We start from the raw sequence: 18,204 nt of genomic DNA, 5'->3' as shown, positions 1-18,204 counted from the left end.
TTATTTTTTACTGCACAGTGCATTTTGAATCCTTCTTCTTATTTGTGTCAATTTGAAACCATAAATCAGGGGGTTCACAATCGGAGGAACAATGAGAAATTCCATCGCCATGAGATTCTGGACACCTTGTACTAAGTCTTTTGAACCAAATCGCATGTACAACAAATCAAAAAGCAAAGAACCTAATACTACAATTAAAGAGAATAAATGTGGTACACATGTCTCCATACATTTAGTCATGTTCTCTTTGGATTTGAGGCATGTTCTGATCATGTATATGTAAGACCAGCAAACAAAGACACAATGGCCAAAATAAAAAGTATAATTAAAAGCTGGAATAAAAATTGTTGCTACAGAGGTAGAACAAGCAAGTTTAGAAATTAACCAATTAACACAGTAGATCTTTGGTATATGTGAGCTGCATAACCTGGATGTTGCTGTTGTTATTGTGCTCATGAGTATCAAGAAAAAGGGTAAAATCCAAGCAAAGAACACAAAAACACAAATTCTCTGTTTAGTCATCACAGTGTGGTACACCAGAGGGCGACATATAGCCACGTATCTGTCGTAGGCCATGAGCACTAGAAAAGAGAAATCAGCACAAGCTGAAGAGTGCAACACAAAACCCTGCAGAAGACATCCAGCATAAGAGATGATGTGAGTGGTAGACACAAGATCCATGAGGAACTTGGGGTAAAAGCCTGCTGTCCCATACAGTCCATTGATGCATAGGTTACAGAGAAAGATATACATGGGCTCATGGAGCTTTTTGTCCACAATGACTGTCACAATAATGGTCAAGTTTACCAGCCAAATCACACAGTAACACAATAAAGTCAGAACAAAGAGAATAACTCTGTAGTTTGTTGTCCCACTTAAGCCTGACAGAGTAAACATAGTTATTACTGAAAAATTATCCATCATAGATGTCTAGTTTTAATACTGAACAGAGAGAAATTGCAAATGTTTGACCTAAACCATGAGATGAAAACAAGAGCATCCTCTTCTGTGTCACCCCACCCTGAACATGATGTGTACCCAGTAGGCAATTTTTTCAAAATCAAATATTCTTTTCCTACGATATCTTTTCATCAAATAGTGTGTTGCTTTGTGTACGACACCCTAAGTTCAGTTTGTCGAATTTTGGAAGATTTATGAGTATGTTCGGCCTCCTTTCTCTTGGGGATGTAATATGAGCTGTAGGTTTCAGCCTTTTCAAAATGCAGGAATTGTCCTGTAACTCAAAAAATGTCCTATTTCTATTTTCCATCAACAGATTAATTTCCTCAGGATTAAGACCTACTGCACATGGTGGGATGCGAGATGTGCCCCCTATGCATTCAAACTCCATAAAGCAGCATCCACATGACTAATCACACTCTTATTCATTTTTTATTTTCGTGAGTTGAAACATATTTGTTTTTATATATGCAATTATGCAAGCAAGAACACTCAAATGCACTTTGTCTTTTGTACTGCAGCTGTCTATAAATTCTTTAGAATGAATCAGACTACTCTCATACGTATTGTGGATGCTGGTATACTTTTACTGTTGTCTGTTGCTGTGAGACCAGATACATATGTTTCAAACTGTTTATGGTCTTTTCTTAACTTAACCATGAACCATGAACTCTCTTAGGTTCTTTTATGTACTTTTGTAAAGGCCAGCCGTGATGTACTTTCAATCAGCCTGGTTGTTCGTAGTACAAGAAAGTTAAATTAAACACAAGATACGTTGTCTTTTCGCTTAGAAACTTTTATATGTTGTTTATTCAACATTAACACAATCATTGCAAATAAATTAAAGTTTGACATTAATTCTTTTTAGTCTGAGATTTTAAGCATAATATCTTGAAAATGTGTTTTCTAATCTCTGGCAATTTAAGGCCACACACAATGGGATTCAGAACTGGAGGAATGAAAATAAATGCTTGTGATAAAAATCCAGCAGCAAATGGATTTGTTTCTTTAGGATTTTGTCGGCTCAGTGCGGTACCACTAAATGATGTGACTGAATAAATCCCGAATTAAATAACATGAGGAAGACAACTTTGTAATACTTTTCCAGAGACCTCTGATGACCTTTTCCAACAAGCAAGCACAATACAAGAGTTCAAAAGTATACCTTTTGTATGTTGTTATCACACAGAGAAAGCCTGACAACAGTATGAATGCTTCATGTATAAGGTTACAGGCTGGACAAATCCAAGCAGAAACAATCAATGTGTAGACTATTTTAAAGGTCTTCTTTCTATGATAGTGTGTAAAGGAAGACATACAGCAACATATCGATCATATGCCATAATGCTGAGAATTATTAATTGATCGGAAGCATATGTGTAAATAATATACATCTGAGGGAAACAAGCAGGACAAGAGTTTAAATGAAGGGTCTGCAGCAGCCAACTGCGACCGGGGGTCATCACTGACCGCCATGCTGGCAATAGGGTTCATGGTGTCTTTCGGTGGTACCGTTGGGGTTCCTGCAAATGCCACGCCTGCAGAGATAGTTTGCCAACCTCTAGTTGGAGGCCAAGAGTCACAAGCGGTGCTTGGTTTCCATTTAATTCAATTCAAATGTTTATCATTATATTTGGTCCAAAAACACAAATCACAAATTTTCCTCAGAGGGCTTTACAATCTGTACAACCGCAACATCCTCCCCCAAAACACAGCATTAACGAGAAAAAAAAGGAAGACACCTTAGGGAGATCGACATAAGAGGGATCCCTCTCCCAGGATGGACAGAAGTGCAATAGAAGTAATGTGTACAGTGGGGGTGCGGGAATGGAAGGGGGCTGTCGGACTAGACCTGTTCGTGGTGTGTAGACTTGGTTGAGGACCAACACATTAACCTCAAGTTTCAGGCAATGTTCTCAGCCCTCCAGCACATCAGACCCCTGATATGGGGGAAGTATGTGATTGTCGACAGGGTGGAGTTCTGTCGGCTGCCCCGTTGAAGACGGTGGTCTCCGCAACAGGTGTGCTGTTGAGACGGGGTAGCCTACCAGAATGAGGAGAGGCTTCACCCCGAGGTAGTGAAGCAGATTTGGCAGTCGTATTCAGAAATTAATTAGATGATGGCAGCCCAGCTCTGGACCATCCCCAAGTGAAAGCCTTTTGGTTTTAGAGGCCTTGGTAAAGGGTCCCTGTTTAAATGCTGGTCTCTCCGGGTTCTCATGCTTCCTCTCACAGTCCATAAGTTCATTGTTGACACTAAAATTGCCCATAGGTGTAAATGTGTGCTTGAATGTGAGCCTGAAGGTTTGTCTGTCTCTATCTGGCTGCCATGCGATAGTCTGGTCACCCTGATTGGCTCCAGACCCCTCGTGACCCTGAACAGGATAAGCAGTTAAAGGTGATGGATGTATAGATGTTATGTAAAATACACAGACCCCATCAGACGCACTGAATAGTTGTCTGTGTTCTTTCGGGATGGTGTGGCTGCAAAGGTCCATCCACAAACCGCCTGGCGGGATGGCTTTCTGAGTGTGTTCCCAATCTGATATGGAGGCAGGAGGAGATCCTTCCACACCCAACATGGCAATGTTGGCGGCCTTGTTTAGCAGAAGAGTGTTGAGGTCACCCTTTGGGTGACATCCAAGGTTCCATCTGTTGGAGATGATGTACTCTCTTTCATGGTTTGGTCTGGCTGGAATGACACTAGACTGGTAAATGGGGGAAGGGGGGGGGGGGGGGGCAGTTGTGTTACACATGGCTGTTTACGCCAGCATATAGGTACACTGAAGATGCAGATACAAAACAGTGCTATCAGTCCTTCATGTATGATGAAGAATGTGTCAGAGCATCACAAACTGCGGACAAAGGTCATATTTTTTAGGATATTGCATAGTTTAAAACTCAGGTATGAGTTAAGTGCAATCATATGATGGAAGGAAGATTTGTCGAGAAATGTTTAGCCACGTAATTCATGGCTGGTTAAAAAACCATATCTTCTTAAGCTACCACATTCTGCCAAAGCACAATGCAATCCAATATATCTTGAATTAAAAAGCTTGTGATTTTAACTTGGGATTGTGCATGAGGGTTGTTACATTAGCACTGTGGACATGTTATGGCTGTCGTTAATGGTTGCATCATACATACAATTATGTTGAAAATAGATTTTAATGGGTTTTACACTCATGAAGATGGATAATAAGAATGCAAATTCAACAGCTTAATATACTGCACTGTATGTATTAAACTAAAGTAAACATTAACTATGTTTAATGTATTGAGTTCTGCTTTCAGGAGAGAACTTGTTTGTGTAAATATGTTCGACTTAGACTGACTCTCCAGAGTGGTGTTGTTTTGTTAATTGCTCTCAGAGGACGGTGGCGTTAATGACCTGTTGACCAGTGACTGTGTGTACTCTATGGAACTCTTTAAAGATAACAGTTACAGCATCCGCTCGGTGGTACTCGTGACTGAATTGAAACTTGTTTACATCTTTTGGTCTTTAGGTAAAGTCACTGTTAAATGAGAATAAAACACTGTCAAATATTAAATGTCATTGTCCTTTCTTTAATTATTCAATGCATGAATGTATTTATTTCACAGACCATCCCATGAGGTTAGCGTACAGCAGTGACCGTTGGATCTTAATTAGCTGGCTGTAGCTCTCCCTGCTCCCTGAGGCTTGTTGTTTTCCACTGGGGCTCACCGGGGAGCGCACAGTAATCATACCCGATACGGCAGCCTTTCGTCAGCCAGTGGCGTGCCGTGGGCCTGGGGCCTGGGCCTTCAGTGAGGTCCTACACAGTCCCACCCGAATTAATCCACCTCTTATTATTATCATTATGATGCCATGGCTCTAGACACTATACAGTTAGACAGAGACGCAGGAGAACCAAGCGTTGCGTCACCTTGAAATTGACATTTTTATTCAGAGAATTGCAGGGGAAGAGTACAATACAGTCCAGTTCAACTAATAGGCAAGAACATACTCTAGTGCATATGTGTCAAACTCATGGCCCGCGGGCCAAATGTGGCCCGCCACGTCATTTTATGTGGCCCGCGACGGCATGAAATAAATATGATGCCTTTTCTTTAAAAAAGGGAGGGGAAAAATCGTGTGCTTTTATTTTGAAGGTCATTTTTTTTGCAGCGGACTGCGGTCTGTTCACTCTCCTTCCTGCTGCGTTCAGCCAGAGGAGAGGCGAACCCTTGCGTTGCTTTACTAAATGTACTCGCGTGAGTTCAGTCGCCGGACTATTTGTCAGGTTTTCTTCACTCGCGCGAGAATCGCTGGAGAGGGGGCGTGGCTTATCGTGGCATATAACAGTTCGTTACCACCGTCCACCACAGAAGAAATACACACTCTTTGTTCTGTTGAGAAAGTCCCACACACGTCGGACCATCAAGCCCTCGAGTCTGGGTTAATAATATTAATATTACATATTATATTATCCGTAGCCGCACGCAGCTTCTCCAGGAGCTGCGTCTGGATGACGGCCGCTTCCAGACGATCGATATCCTCCGTAGGTTCTGATTCAACGGCATGACGTCAGTGACGTCACGCGGAGCATTTGAACAGTCTCACGTACTTTTACCGCCCGAGTTTAAAAAATCAGCCCGAATGAGGCGCATTTTTCGGGTCCTGTCATTCACGCGCCCGGCGGACATCCAGACGCGCGTGCGTGCGTGTGACCACATTGACTTTGTATTAACAAACATCCCCAGTTCCCCTATTATGAATTCCTCCATCAGGTCTATGTCAGTGGTCACTAAGGTTGAAGTGAGTGCTGCTTCATGTTGTTCAGTATTTATAATATAGTCAGAAGAAAAGTTAATGTTGAATATGTGAATCTTTTTTAATTACCCTTGTTTAATTTATTTATAGTTTGTGTATAAAAGCTGTTCCTCAAGACTCTGACTTGTCGAGCAGCTTTATGTGTCATAGGTTCAGTGAGTGAGACATGAATTACATCTTTTGAGGCTTTTTAAAACCAGACTTTTTTATTTCATGTTTATGCATGAAAGCACTGTTGAGACATGTTTTAAAGTCTGAAGTTACTGAGTAGTAATGTATGTTGTATTACCTTGTGTCCTTAAGATTCACTTGTTGGTTCATAATTGACTGTAAAAGGGAATATTACTAAATAGTTTTGTTGTGCATACTGTGATATTCTGAACTCTCAGGTTCAAACTGCACCATCTTTTCATTAAATACATTTTAGAAGTTAAAAATGTCCCTCGATTTAGGTCTCAGCTTGTCATTCAGGGGTGATAGTGCGTCCCAAAGCCAGACCAGTGGAGAACCACAGCCCCAGACCAGTGGAGAACCACCGTCCCAGACCAGTAGAGAACCACTGCCCAGACCAGTGGAGAACCACCTGTCTCAACTGTGACAAAGCTTTTAACAAAGTTAATGTAATAATGTTTGTTTGATCTTTGATAAAGTAATGTGGGTTAAAATAAATAAAATGAAATAGATTTATTTTATAATATTCAATACATTTGCATATATAGTTATACATTTATATAAGTACACCTAAATAAACAATAAACAAATGCAAAGACAGTTATTTCACAATATGTTTTGGAGTAGTTAGAATGATACCGTGTTAGTGACAACCGGCCCTTTGAGGGCAGCCATGAGGCCGATGTGGCCCACGGTGAAAATGAGTTTGACACCCCTGCTCTAGTGCAACAGAGTTATTAATATTCTTCTTCTATCCATTTCTGGTCCACAAACTTTGAGCTTTAAGTCCAACTTTTTTTTACAGTGTGTTCACTAAACAGCGCATTGTCACCAGAGCAGCTTCACCGTGATGATGAAGTAGAAAGTTCCTGTTTACCCAAACACATGACACAATTAATGAGTCTTTTCAAGATTTCCCTCTTGTTCTTCACCTTTTCATTGTGCAGATCGGTTGCCCTGCGCGCTTGTTCGTTGATCTGTAGATCCGCTCTGTGTCCCCAAAAGTTTTCAAAGCACCGTTGCTTGTAGGTGCCGAGTCGTACTCTGGTGTCTCGTTGCTGCCTCGGTTAGACAACTCAAGTTTGCAAAGCCAGTGTGGCTCCCAACACCAAATCGATCACTTGCAAATAACAGGCATTCCCAGCAGTCCGGTGTGCAGAGCTTCTCGGAGCCTGAGAGCCGTTGGTAGCGCTCGTAGTTGGAACTTTGAAAGTGGCGAACGAACCCCTTCCCCGCCTGTGACGGGCTTTGTAACGTCGGCGTCGGTCTTAAAGTTTGTCTTGAGAATGGCGTTATAATTATATCCTCGACCAAATCGATATCTTCTCCTCCTTCCGCCATTGTGGGTTGAACAAACAGTTTAGTAGTACGCGAATTAATTCGTTTATCAAATTCAGTTTCCTAGTTCTGAGGTTCTGCATATACCTGCCCATAGGCCCCGCCTCTCAATATTGGTAATCCAATCAAAAGACGTGCACGCACTACGCCTGCTAGCTGGCTCCTGTGCCGGTTCCGGGGCCTTAGGCCTAGAGGAGCCAACTCTAAAGCTGATTGGTTGACACAACATTTTCATTCCCATTCACTTTAAGCTACCAGCGCCCGCAATGTTGATTCTGAAGGCCTAAGGGCAGATTTTAGCCCCCTGGCAACACATGATGGCTGAATATGATTGGATAAAAGATCTAACATAAAGACCAGCCCTCCAAATCTCAACCTGGGGCTGGAAGCAGTGCAACCAAGAGGAAAGCTATGAAATGAAGAGTAGAACTCTTACTCTGGGGAATAATTGAATACATATTTGTGGGAACATTTATTTAAAAAAAAATTATATTCTGATGATGTTTAGGCCAGCAGAGAAGGCCTTGCTGGCCCTGACGGCCCGCCACTGTCGTCAGCAATGGAGTCAGCAATGGAAACGATAGGCAAATCGCTCTGGATCAAATGACGTCACTTGCATGTTTCCATTGTGATTGTACATTTTTGACCTTTCATCCCTCTAAGGCATAGGGTACACACACACATAGCAAATAATATTTCCCATCATTTTTAGGATGCATTTACAATATATGTCAATGCAACCTTATTACCTTTTAAACTTAAAGTTCACCAGGTAAAAGCCAGGGGGGAACTATCTTTATTTCAGTTTCTTTTATATTATAACAAAAATACATATTGTACATTTTGCTCCCCACTTTCCCTCTTACCCTGTAAGACACGGGTAGACATAATAAGAGGAAATCACAATACCATGCCATCTGTAAAGCATGTGTAATAATTAGTGCTGTGAAAAATAACGCGTTAACTCAGTTAATTCAATTACAGGTTTAACTAGTTTTTGTTTTTTTACGCATTTAACGCATGCGCAGAATGAGCTTCCAATCCGTCTGTTGTTGGTCCTCGGGACGAAAAAAAAGTCACTTGCAAAATGAGCTTCCAATACACCACTTCAATCTGAACTCTGTCCGCTCTCATGCAGACGGTCTGTTCATCGGTAATGATCCTTCCGCAGGTTCACCTACGGAAACCTTGTTACGACTTTTACTTCCTGTAGATCAGGGGTCTCAACACGTCGATCGCGACCTGCCAGTCGATCGCGGCGTAGTGTTGGTAGATCGCATGACATTAAAGAGATTGGCCCGCCCCCTGACATGTTCTCTATAGCACGTCTTTGTTCTTTTATTAAACTAAACGTCTGTTGTTGATCGTATCTCCACAGCAGCATGTCATTTCTGTCTCTTCGCGTTGCGTTAACACTTATCGATCTCCGTCTCGCGCGCCACAGAGCTCCGTGCGCGCGCATCGGGACCGAGCAAAAAAAAAGTCACTTGTCAATCTGTCCACCTGTCCGTGTCCGGGCCGGTGAGGTTTCCCGTGTTGAGTCACATGAAGCCGCAGGCTCCACTCCTGCTGGTCAATTCCTTTAAGTTTCAGCTTTGCAGCGGTGTCCCCGCCGTCCCTTTCATCACGGTCCAGTTCATGAAGAAAACCCACACAGTCAGTTTGCCTCAGCAGCTGCTCGAGGAAGACTAGAGGCCTTTAGATTGTATCATGGTGGAGTTAATGGTTGACAAACAAGAGAAAAATGTTCTGTTTAACCCTCCTGTTACCTTTACATTTACTCACATATTTTACCCTCGGGGTCAATTTGACCCCAGCAATTAAAACCTCCAGAAAATTATTAGAATTAATATTGCTTCCCAAGTTTAAGTATGAGGTACTTTATGTTTGTTTGTTGACTACCTAAATAGCCCTTTAAATAAATAAAAAAGTTGATATTTCTTATATGTTTGACACAGTGAAAACAGCCTGGGGTCAAATTGACCCCAAAGAACACCGACATTAAACATTGAATGGGGTCAAATTGACCCGAAAGGTAACAGGAGGGTTAAACATTCTGTTTAGGATGAAGATGTATTAATGTTCCATATGGAAGAAAATCACAACAACTGCTGAGTTGCAGCACCATTGTAAAGAAGAATGGGGCCTGAGTTGCAGCACCAAAAATGTATATATCCGTCTTTTGTCATGGTAATCTCTATGTTCTCACAAATATACCGAGAATATCGGGTAATATGATTAATCAATTGGATTAATCTACAGAAACTCAGGTATTGAAACCCGATTAAAAATTTTAATCGTTTCACAGCCCTAAAAAATACATAATATTGTACATTTTGCTCCCCACTTTCCCTCTTACCCTGTAAGACACGGGTAGACATAATAAGAGGAAATCACAATACCATGCCATCTGTAAAGCATGTGTAATAATGTGTAATATCTACTACAGTAGGTGCCAGTTGTTTTTGATTGCATTTTACTGTCAGGTGTTTCAGTTATATTGTCGTATGTATTTTGCAAAGAATAATGATTCTGAAGCGTTGTGAAGCAAAGGTGAATGCTGAATAACATAATGAAAATAAATAATCTATAATAATTGTTATCAAAAATGTCCTACAAATTAAAAAACTCATTGATGCTTGTATTTATAGAAATAGACTAATTTCAGTGAGATTTTAGTGGGATTTTGTCTGCTGTCATCACAAGGAGAAAAGAGACAGATTGTGTATACAATTAAGATAACCAAATAATCATAATAATAATAACTTTATTTATATAGCACCTTTAAAAACAATGTTTACAAAGTGCTCCACAGAGAGTCAAAGCAAAACAAGTGTAATAGCAAGAAACCAATATTACATTTAAAAGTATATATTAAAATTAAAAATTAAATGGAAAATAAAAAATAAATAAATTCAAAACCAAATAAATTAAAAACAGACCACTAAATTAGGGAAACCAAAGTTCTGCATAAAAAAACTAGATCACTTAAAAGCTGTTCTTGTAACAGCAAAGGCACGGTCACCCTTTGATTTAAGCCTCAACTCTGGAACGGCCAGAAGGGCCCCACCGGAGGATCTAAGGCTGTGTGCTGGATCATAAGGGGCTAACATCTCAATGATGTAGCTTGGAGCCAGACCGAGGCGTGCTTTACAAGTGATCAGCAAAATCTTAAAATCAATTCTAAAACGAACAGGGAGCCAGTGGAGAGAGGCCAGGACTGGGGTAATGTGATGTCGTCTGTTAAAACCAGTAAGAAGCCTAGCTGCTGCATTCTGAACTAGTTGAGGCGGAGATGGATTTTGATTAATGCCGGAAAGGAGGGAGTTGCAGTAGTCTAAGATAGTGACCAAGTTCACTATCGACGAAACCGGTGTTATTGTGAAAGTAAGTGAAAGGATATTTCCACAGACAAGTACAATATTGTAAAAAGTTTAAAGTGTCTAAAGAATAACATTAAATCAATATCAGGTGCCAGACATATCTCAATATTATATCATTCAGTTCACTTGTTACACATATATTAAACTGGCATCTTGCACTTGGGACTCTCATGACTCTTTTTACATTTTACAACAGTTTGAAAACTGGTCAGGGACCAGAGAATAATACAGATCTTAATACTCTGGCCTGATTTAAACAATGTTTTCCTTTGAGCTCTGCTCCTGGTAAAGAAGATGTGTGATCTTCCTTTTTAAAATGAAGTATCATACTCGATGCAGGTGTTCAGATGCTGTAAGCTTCATGTAATTGCTTCATGCATTTGATGTATGAAACCTGATTGTTTGATAATAAAATGTGCAGAATGGATGATAGAAACTGTCTCTGTAAACAGACTTCAGACCAGTGTCGTGTTTCAGACAGGACGGTACACTAATTCTAAAAATCAAGCCTTCAGTCTCAACTTAAATCTCTGACCTGCCTTCAGACACAATGCCACCATTCTGTATCGAATTTTAGTCAGAATCAGTCCATATATTATAGGGTTGAGAAGAGGGGGCATCATGAGAAATTGTATAGCCATGAAATTCCTCACACTCTGGGGCACGGATGCTGATCCATACCGAGAGTACATAACATCAAAAAGCAAAGCAGCAGCGACATTAAGCAGACATAACAAATGTGGCACACATGTCTGTATAAACTTTCTCCTGCCCTCTTTAGATTTTAAAGCTGAATTTACCAACCGCACATAAGAACACACAATGAAGATGACATGCACACAATAAAAAGCAATAATAATCAATCCAACAATGTTGTTTGCTCGCGATGTACTACAAGCTAGTTTGACAATTGACCAGTTCTCACAGTAGAGTTTATCTATGCGGGATCCACATAATTTCAATGTAGATGTGATAGTTATACCCACAACCATACAGCATAAAGGCACCAGCCAGGTCAAACCAATTAAAACTGCAGTCCTTCGCACAGACATTACAGAGTGATACTGCAGGGGTCGACATATAGCCACACATCTGTCATAGGCCATCACAGCTAAAATAGAAAAATCAATCGTTGCATAAGTGTATATCACAAGGACTTGTAAAAGGCATCCTTCATATGATATAACTTGAATATCAGACAGAAGATCAATAAGAAATTTAGGATAAAAGGCTGCAGTCCCAAAAAGTACATTCATGCACAGATTACATATAAAAGCATACATGGGTTCATGTAAGTTTTGATCCAATATTATGGTTAAAATGAGAGCCATGTTAACACAGATAATTAGACAATAATATAGAAAAGTGAGAGAGAAAAGGGTTATTTTGTAGTTGGCAGTGGCGCTGAAGCCAGACAGTGAAAATATAACAAACGAGAAATTAGATGTATTTCTCATTTTGCAGTCATGCTCCTAAGCCAAAAGTGTGAAAGTTAAAAAACAAAAATAGAAGACTGGATGCAATGCTGTAAAAAACATAAATTATTAGACAGGAATATGCTCTATGTATGTTAAACAGCATGTCCAACTGTATAGCATTGGTGTTGCACAGTGTTTCTCAAATTTATAGTTGAATATTAAAGGGAACTCCCTCTCTACTGCAGGCATGGTATTGGCTGGCATCTCAGAAGTTGTTTTCTTCTGAAGATTTTATTAATTGAAATATATTGCAGACGAAAGAGTCTACAAATGTCATGGATCTAATTAACGGCAAGAAAAATTGTTGGTTTCCTCAGAATTGTTAATGCAGAATATCATTATTATCCATCATTCATCCCGGATCAAGCTGCACTGGACCGGCGGACAGCAGGACAGAGCACAGGACTTCTGTGGGACAAAGGAGGTGGACTCTGTGCTTACATCAGGATCAGAATCAGAATCAGGTTTTTTGGTCATATATATGTGCACATACATGGAATTTGACTCCGGTTTCACGTACACTCTCATTGTACGTACATGCAATTTACAAATAACAGGATAAATATAAAAAGAGACTTGGAAGACATCAGAATAGCAACACAAATGTATGTACAATATAAAACAACATAAACAACAACAGTGACAATGATAGGGGATGTTGGTGCAGAAGAATGTGGCGATAGTGCAAGTATGTGGATGTGTCTGATTAACTGTTCATCAGAGTGACGGCCAGTGGGAAGAAGTTGTTCCTGTCTCTGCTGGTTTGGGCCTACAGGGCTCTGTAGCGCCTTCCAGAGGGGAGGATTGGAACAGCCTGTGTCCAGGGTGTGAGGGTCTGCAGTGATCTTTCCAGCCCGTTTCCTGAATCTCGAGGTGTACAAGTCCAGGATGGAGGGCAGGCTGGAACCAATAGTTCTCTCCGCACACCTGACTACCCGTTGTAGCCTGTCTCAGTCCTGCTTGGTGGCCGGTCCAAACCACACAGTGATGGAGGAACAGAGCACAGACTGGATGATGGCGGAGTAGAACAGGATCAGCAGCTCCTGAGGCAGGTTGTACTTCCTGAGCTGGTGTAGGAAGTACAACCTCTGCTGGGCCTTTTTCCTGATGGTGTAGTCTAAGGCATAGGGTACACACACACATATCAAATCATATTTCCCATCATTTTTAGGATGCATTTACAATATATGTCAATGCAACCTTATTACCTTTTAAACTTAAAGTTCACCAGGTAAAAGCCAGGGGGAAACTATCTTTATTTCAGTTTGTTTTATATTATAACAAAAATACATAATATTGTACATTTTGCTCCCCACTTTCCCTCTTACCCTGTAAAACACGGGTAGACATAATAAGAGGAAATCACAATACCATGCCATCTGTAAAGCATGTGTAATAATGTGTAATATCTACGACAGTAGGTGCCAGTTGTTTTTGATTGCATTTTACTGTCAGGTGTTTCAGTTATTTTGTCGTATGTATTTTAAAAAGAAAAATGATTCTGAAGCGTTGTGAAGCAAAGGTGAATGCTGAATAACATAATGAAAATAAATAATCTGTCATAATTGTTCTCAAAAATGTCCTACAAATTAAAAAACTCATTGATGCTTGTATTTATAGAAATAGACTAATTTCAGTGACATTTTAGTGGGATTTTGTCTGCTGTCATCACAAGGAGAAAAGAGACAGATTGTGTATACAATTAAGATCACCAAATAATCATAATAATAATAACTTTATTTATATAGCACCTTTAAAAACAATGTTTACAAAGTGCTCCACAGAGAGTCAAAGCAAAACAAGTGGAATAGCAAGAAACCAATATTACATTTAAAAGTATATATTAAATTAAAAATTAAATGGAAAATAAAAAATAAATAGATTCAAAACCAAATAAATTAAAAACAGACCACTAAATTAGGGAAACCAAAGTTCTGCATAAAAAAACTAGATCACTTAAAAGCTGTTCTTGTAACAGCAAAGGCACGGTCACCCTTTGATTTAAGCCTCAACTCTGGAACGGCCAGAAGGGCCCCACCGGAGGATCTAAGGCTGTGTGCTGGATCATAAGGGGCTAACATCTCAATGATGTAGCTTGGAGCCAGACCTAGGCGTGCTTTAAAAGTGATCAGCAAAATCTTTAAATCAATTCTAAAACGAACAGGGAGCCAGTGGAGAGAGGCCAGGACTGGGGTAATGTGATGTCGTCTGTTAAAACCAGTAAGAAGCCTAGCTGCTGCATTCTGAACTAGTTGGAGGCGGGAGATGGATTTTTGATTAATGCCGGAAAGGAGGGAGTTGCAGTAGTCTAAGATAGTGACCAAGTTCACTATCGACGAAACCGGTGTTATTGTGAAAGTAAGTGAAAGGATATTTCCACAGACAAGTACAATATTGTAAAAAGTTTAAAGTGTCTAAAGAACAACATTAAATCAATATCAGGTGCCAGACATATCTCAATATTATATCATTCAGTTCACTTGTTACAAATATATAAAACTGGCATCTTGCACTTGGGACTCTCATGACTCTTTTTACATTTTACAACAGTTTGAAAACTGCTCAGGGACCAGAGAATAATACAGATCTTAATATTCTGGCCTGATTTAAACAATGTTTTCCTTTGAGCTCTGCTCCTGGTAAAGAAGATGTGTGATCTTCCTTTTTAAAATGAAGTATCATACTCGATGCAGGTGTTCAGATGCTGTAAGCTTCATGTAATTGCTTCATGCATTTGATGTATGAAACCTGATTGTTTGATAATAAAATGTGCAGAATGGATGATAGAAACTGTCTCTGTAAACAGACTTCAGACCAGTGTCGTGTTTCAGACAGGACGGTACACTAATTCTAAAAATCAAGCCTTCAGTCTCAACTTAAATCTCTGACCTGCCTTCATACACAATGCCACCATTCTGAATCGAATTTTAGTCAGAATCAGTCCATATATTATAGGGTTGAGAAGAGGGGGCATCATGAGAAATTGTAAAGCCATGAAATTCCTCACACTCTGGGGCACGGATGCTGATCCATACCGAGAGTACATAACATCAAAAAGCAAAGTGGCAGTGACATTAAGCAGACATAACAAATGTGGCACACATGTCTGTATCAACTTTTTCCTGCCCTCATTAGATTTTAAAGCTGAATTTACCAACCGCACATAAGAACACACAATGAAGATGACATGCACACAATAAAAAGCAATAATAATCAATCCAACAATGTTGTTTGCTCGCGATGTACTACAAGCTAGTTTGACAATTGACCAGTTCGCACAGTAGAGTTTATCTATGCGGGATCCACATAAGTTCAATGTAGATGTGATAGTTATTATCACAACTTCACAGCATAAAGGCACCAGCCAGGACAAACCAATTAAAACTGCAGTCCTTCGCACAGACATTACAGAGTGATACTGCAGGGGTCGACATATAGCCACACATCTGTCATAGGCCATCACAGCTAAAACAGAAAAATCAATCATTGCATAAGTGTATATCACAAAGACTTGTAAAAGGCATCCTTCATATGATATAACTTGAATATCAGACAGAAGATCAATAAGAAATTTAGGATAAAAGGCTGCAGTCCCATAAAGTACATTAATGCAGAGATTACATATGAAAGCATAAATGGGTTCATGTAAGTTTTGATCCAATATTATGGTTAAAATGAGAGCCATGTTAACACAGATAATTAGACAATAATATAGAAAAGTGAGAGAGAAAAGGGTTATTTTGTAGTTGGCAGTGGCGCTGAAGCCAGACAGTGAAAATATAACAAACGAGAAATTAGATGTAGTTCTCATTTTGCAGTAATGCTCCTAAGCCAAAAGTGTGAAAGTTAAAAAACAAAAATAGAAGACTGGATGCAATGCTGTAAAAAACATAAATTATTAGACAGGAATATGCTCTATGTATGTTAAACAGCATGTCCAACTGTATAGCATTGGTGTTGCACAGTGTTTCTCAAATTTATAGTTGAATATTAAAGGGAACTCCCTCTCTACTGCAGGCATGTTATTGGCTGGCATCTCAGAAGTTGTTTTCTTCTGAAGATTTTATTTATTGAAATATATTGCGGACGAAAGAGTCTACAAATGTCATGGATCTAATTAATGGCAAAACAAATTGTTGGTTTCCTCAGAATTGTTAATGCAGAATATCATTATTATCCATCATTCATCCCGGATCAAGCTGCACTGGACCGGCGGACAGCAGGACAGAGCACAGGACTTCTGTGGGACAAAGGAGGTGGACTCTGTGCTTACATCAGGATCAGAATCAGAATCAGGTTTTTTGGTCATATATATGTGCACATACATGGAATTTGACTCCGGTTTCACGTACACTCTCATTGTACGTGCAATTTACAAATAACAGGATAAATATAAAAAGAGACTTGGAAGACATCAGAATAGCAACACAAATGTATGTACAATATAAAACAACATAAACAACAACAGTGACAATGATAGGGGATGTTGGTGCAGAAGAATGTGGCGATAGTGCAAGTATGTGGATGTGTCTGATTAACTGTTCATCAGAGTGACGGCCAGTGGGAAGAAGTTGTTCCTGTCTCTGCTGGTTTGGGCCTACAGGGCTCTGTAGCGCCTTCCAGAGGGGAGGATTGGAACAGCCTGTGTCCAGGGTGTGAGGGTCTGCAGTGATCTTTCCAGCCCGTTTCCTGACTCTCGAGGTGTACAAGTCCAGGATGGAGGGCAGGCTGGAACCAATAGTTCTCTCCGCACACCTGACTACCCGTTGTAGCCTGTCTCAGTCCTGCTTGGTGGCCGGTCCAAACCACACAGTGATGGAGGAACAGAGCACAGACTGGATGATGGCGGAGTAGAACAGGATCAGCAGCTCCTGAGGCAGGTTGTACTTCCTGAGCTGGTGTAGGAAGTACAACCTCTGCTGGGCCTTTTTCCTGATGGTGTAGTCTAAGGCATAGGGTACACACACACATATCAAATAATATTTCCCATCATTTTTAGGATGCATTTACAATATATGTCAATGCAACCTTATTACCTTTTAAACTTAACCCTTGTGTTGCCTTCGGGTCAATTTGACCCGATTCAATGTTTAACCCTCCTGTTACCTTTATATTTTCTAACATATTTTACCCTTGAGGTCAATATGACCCCAGCTATTAAAATCTCCAGAAAATTATTAGAATTAATATTGTTTTCCAAGTTTAAGTGTGAGGTACTTTATGTTTGTTTGTTGACTCGCGAAAGAACACCGACATTAAACATTGAATCGGGTCAAATTGAACCGAAGGCGACAGGAGGGTTAAATATTCAATCGGGTCAGAATGACCCGAAGGCAACACAAGGGTTAAAGTTCACCAGGTAACAGCCAGGGGGAAACTATCTTTATTTCAGTTTGTTTTATATTATAACAAAAATACATAATATTGTACATTTTGCTCCCCACTTTCCCTCTTACCCTGTAAGACACGGGTAGACATAATAAGAGGAAATCACAATACCATGCCATCTGTAAAGCATGTGTAATAATGTGTAATATCTACTACAGTAGGTGCCAGTTGTTTTTGATTGCATTTTACTGTCAGGTGTTTCAGTTATTTTGTCGTATGTATTTTGCAAAGAATAATGATTCTGAAGCGTTGTGAAGCAAAGGTGAATGCTGAATAACATAATGAAAATAAATAATCTATAATAATTGTTATCAAAAATGTCCTACAAATTAAAAAACTCATTGATGCTTGTATTTATAGAAATAGACTAATTTCAGTGACATTTTAGTGGGATTTTGTCTGCTGTCATCACAAGGAGAAAAGAGACAGATTGTGTATACAATTAAGATAACCAAATAATCATAATAATAATAACTTTATTTATATAGCACCTTTAAAAACAATGTTTACAAAGTGCTCCACAGAGAGTCAAAGCAAAACAAGTGTAATAGCAAGAAACCAATATTACATTTAAAAGTATATATTAAAATTAAAAATAGAATGGAAAATAAATAAATTCAAAACCAAATAAATTAAAAACAGACAACTAAATTAGGGAAACCAAAGTTCTGCATGAAAAGACGAGATCACT

General features: G+C 39.6%; 3 protein-coding genes across 3 annotated transcripts; all 3 read right to left on the bottom strand.

Annotated features, from left to right (window-relative positions):
* On the bottom strand, positions 1 to 924 carry LOC130202122 (olfactory receptor 6C4-like). Its single transcript, XM_056427396.1, has one exon. It carries the CDS (start codon positions 922 to 924, stop codon positions 1 to 3), a length of 924 nt encoding a protein of 307 aa, XP_056283371.1.
* A 9,659-nt stretch (positions 925 to 10,583) lies between these two features.
* LOC130204417 (olfactory receptor 2G6-like) lies at positions 10,584 to 13,389 on the bottom strand. The gene is made up of 2 exons (XM_056431145.1): positions 13,334 to 13,389; positions 10,584 to 13,242 (listed from the first exon to the last, which is right to left on the bottom strand). Exon 2 carries the CDS (start codon positions 12,102 to 12,104, stop codon positions 11,151 to 11,153), a length of 954 nt encoding a protein of 317 aa, XP_056287120.1. The 5' UTR covers positions 12,105 to 13,242; positions 13,334 to 13,389; the 3' UTR covers positions 10,584 to 11,150.
* A 1,126-nt stretch (positions 13,390 to 14,515) lies between these two features.
* Positions 14,516 to 16,484, bottom strand: LOC130204239 (olfactory receptor 2G6-like). The gene has a single exon (XM_056430800.1). The coding sequence runs from the start codon at positions 15,934 to 15,936 to the stop codon at positions 14,983 to 14,985; it is 954 nt and encodes a 317-aa protein (XP_056286775.1). The 5' UTR covers positions 15,937 to 16,484; the 3' UTR covers positions 14,516 to 14,982.
* Positions 16,485 to 18,204: the final 1,720 nt, after the last annotated feature.

Source organism: Pseudoliparis swirei, chromosome 2 (genome assembly GCF_029220125.1).
Source record: "Pseudoliparis swirei isolate HS2019 ecotype Mariana Trench chromosome 2, NWPU_hadal_v1, whole genome shotgun sequence".
Taxonomy (NCBI): domain Eukaryota; kingdom Metazoa; phylum Chordata; class Actinopteri; order Perciformes; family Liparidae; genus Pseudoliparis; species Pseudoliparis swirei.
Note: the sequence above shows the minus strand (reverse complement) of the source record. Positions and strands in the feature narration are given on the sequence as shown.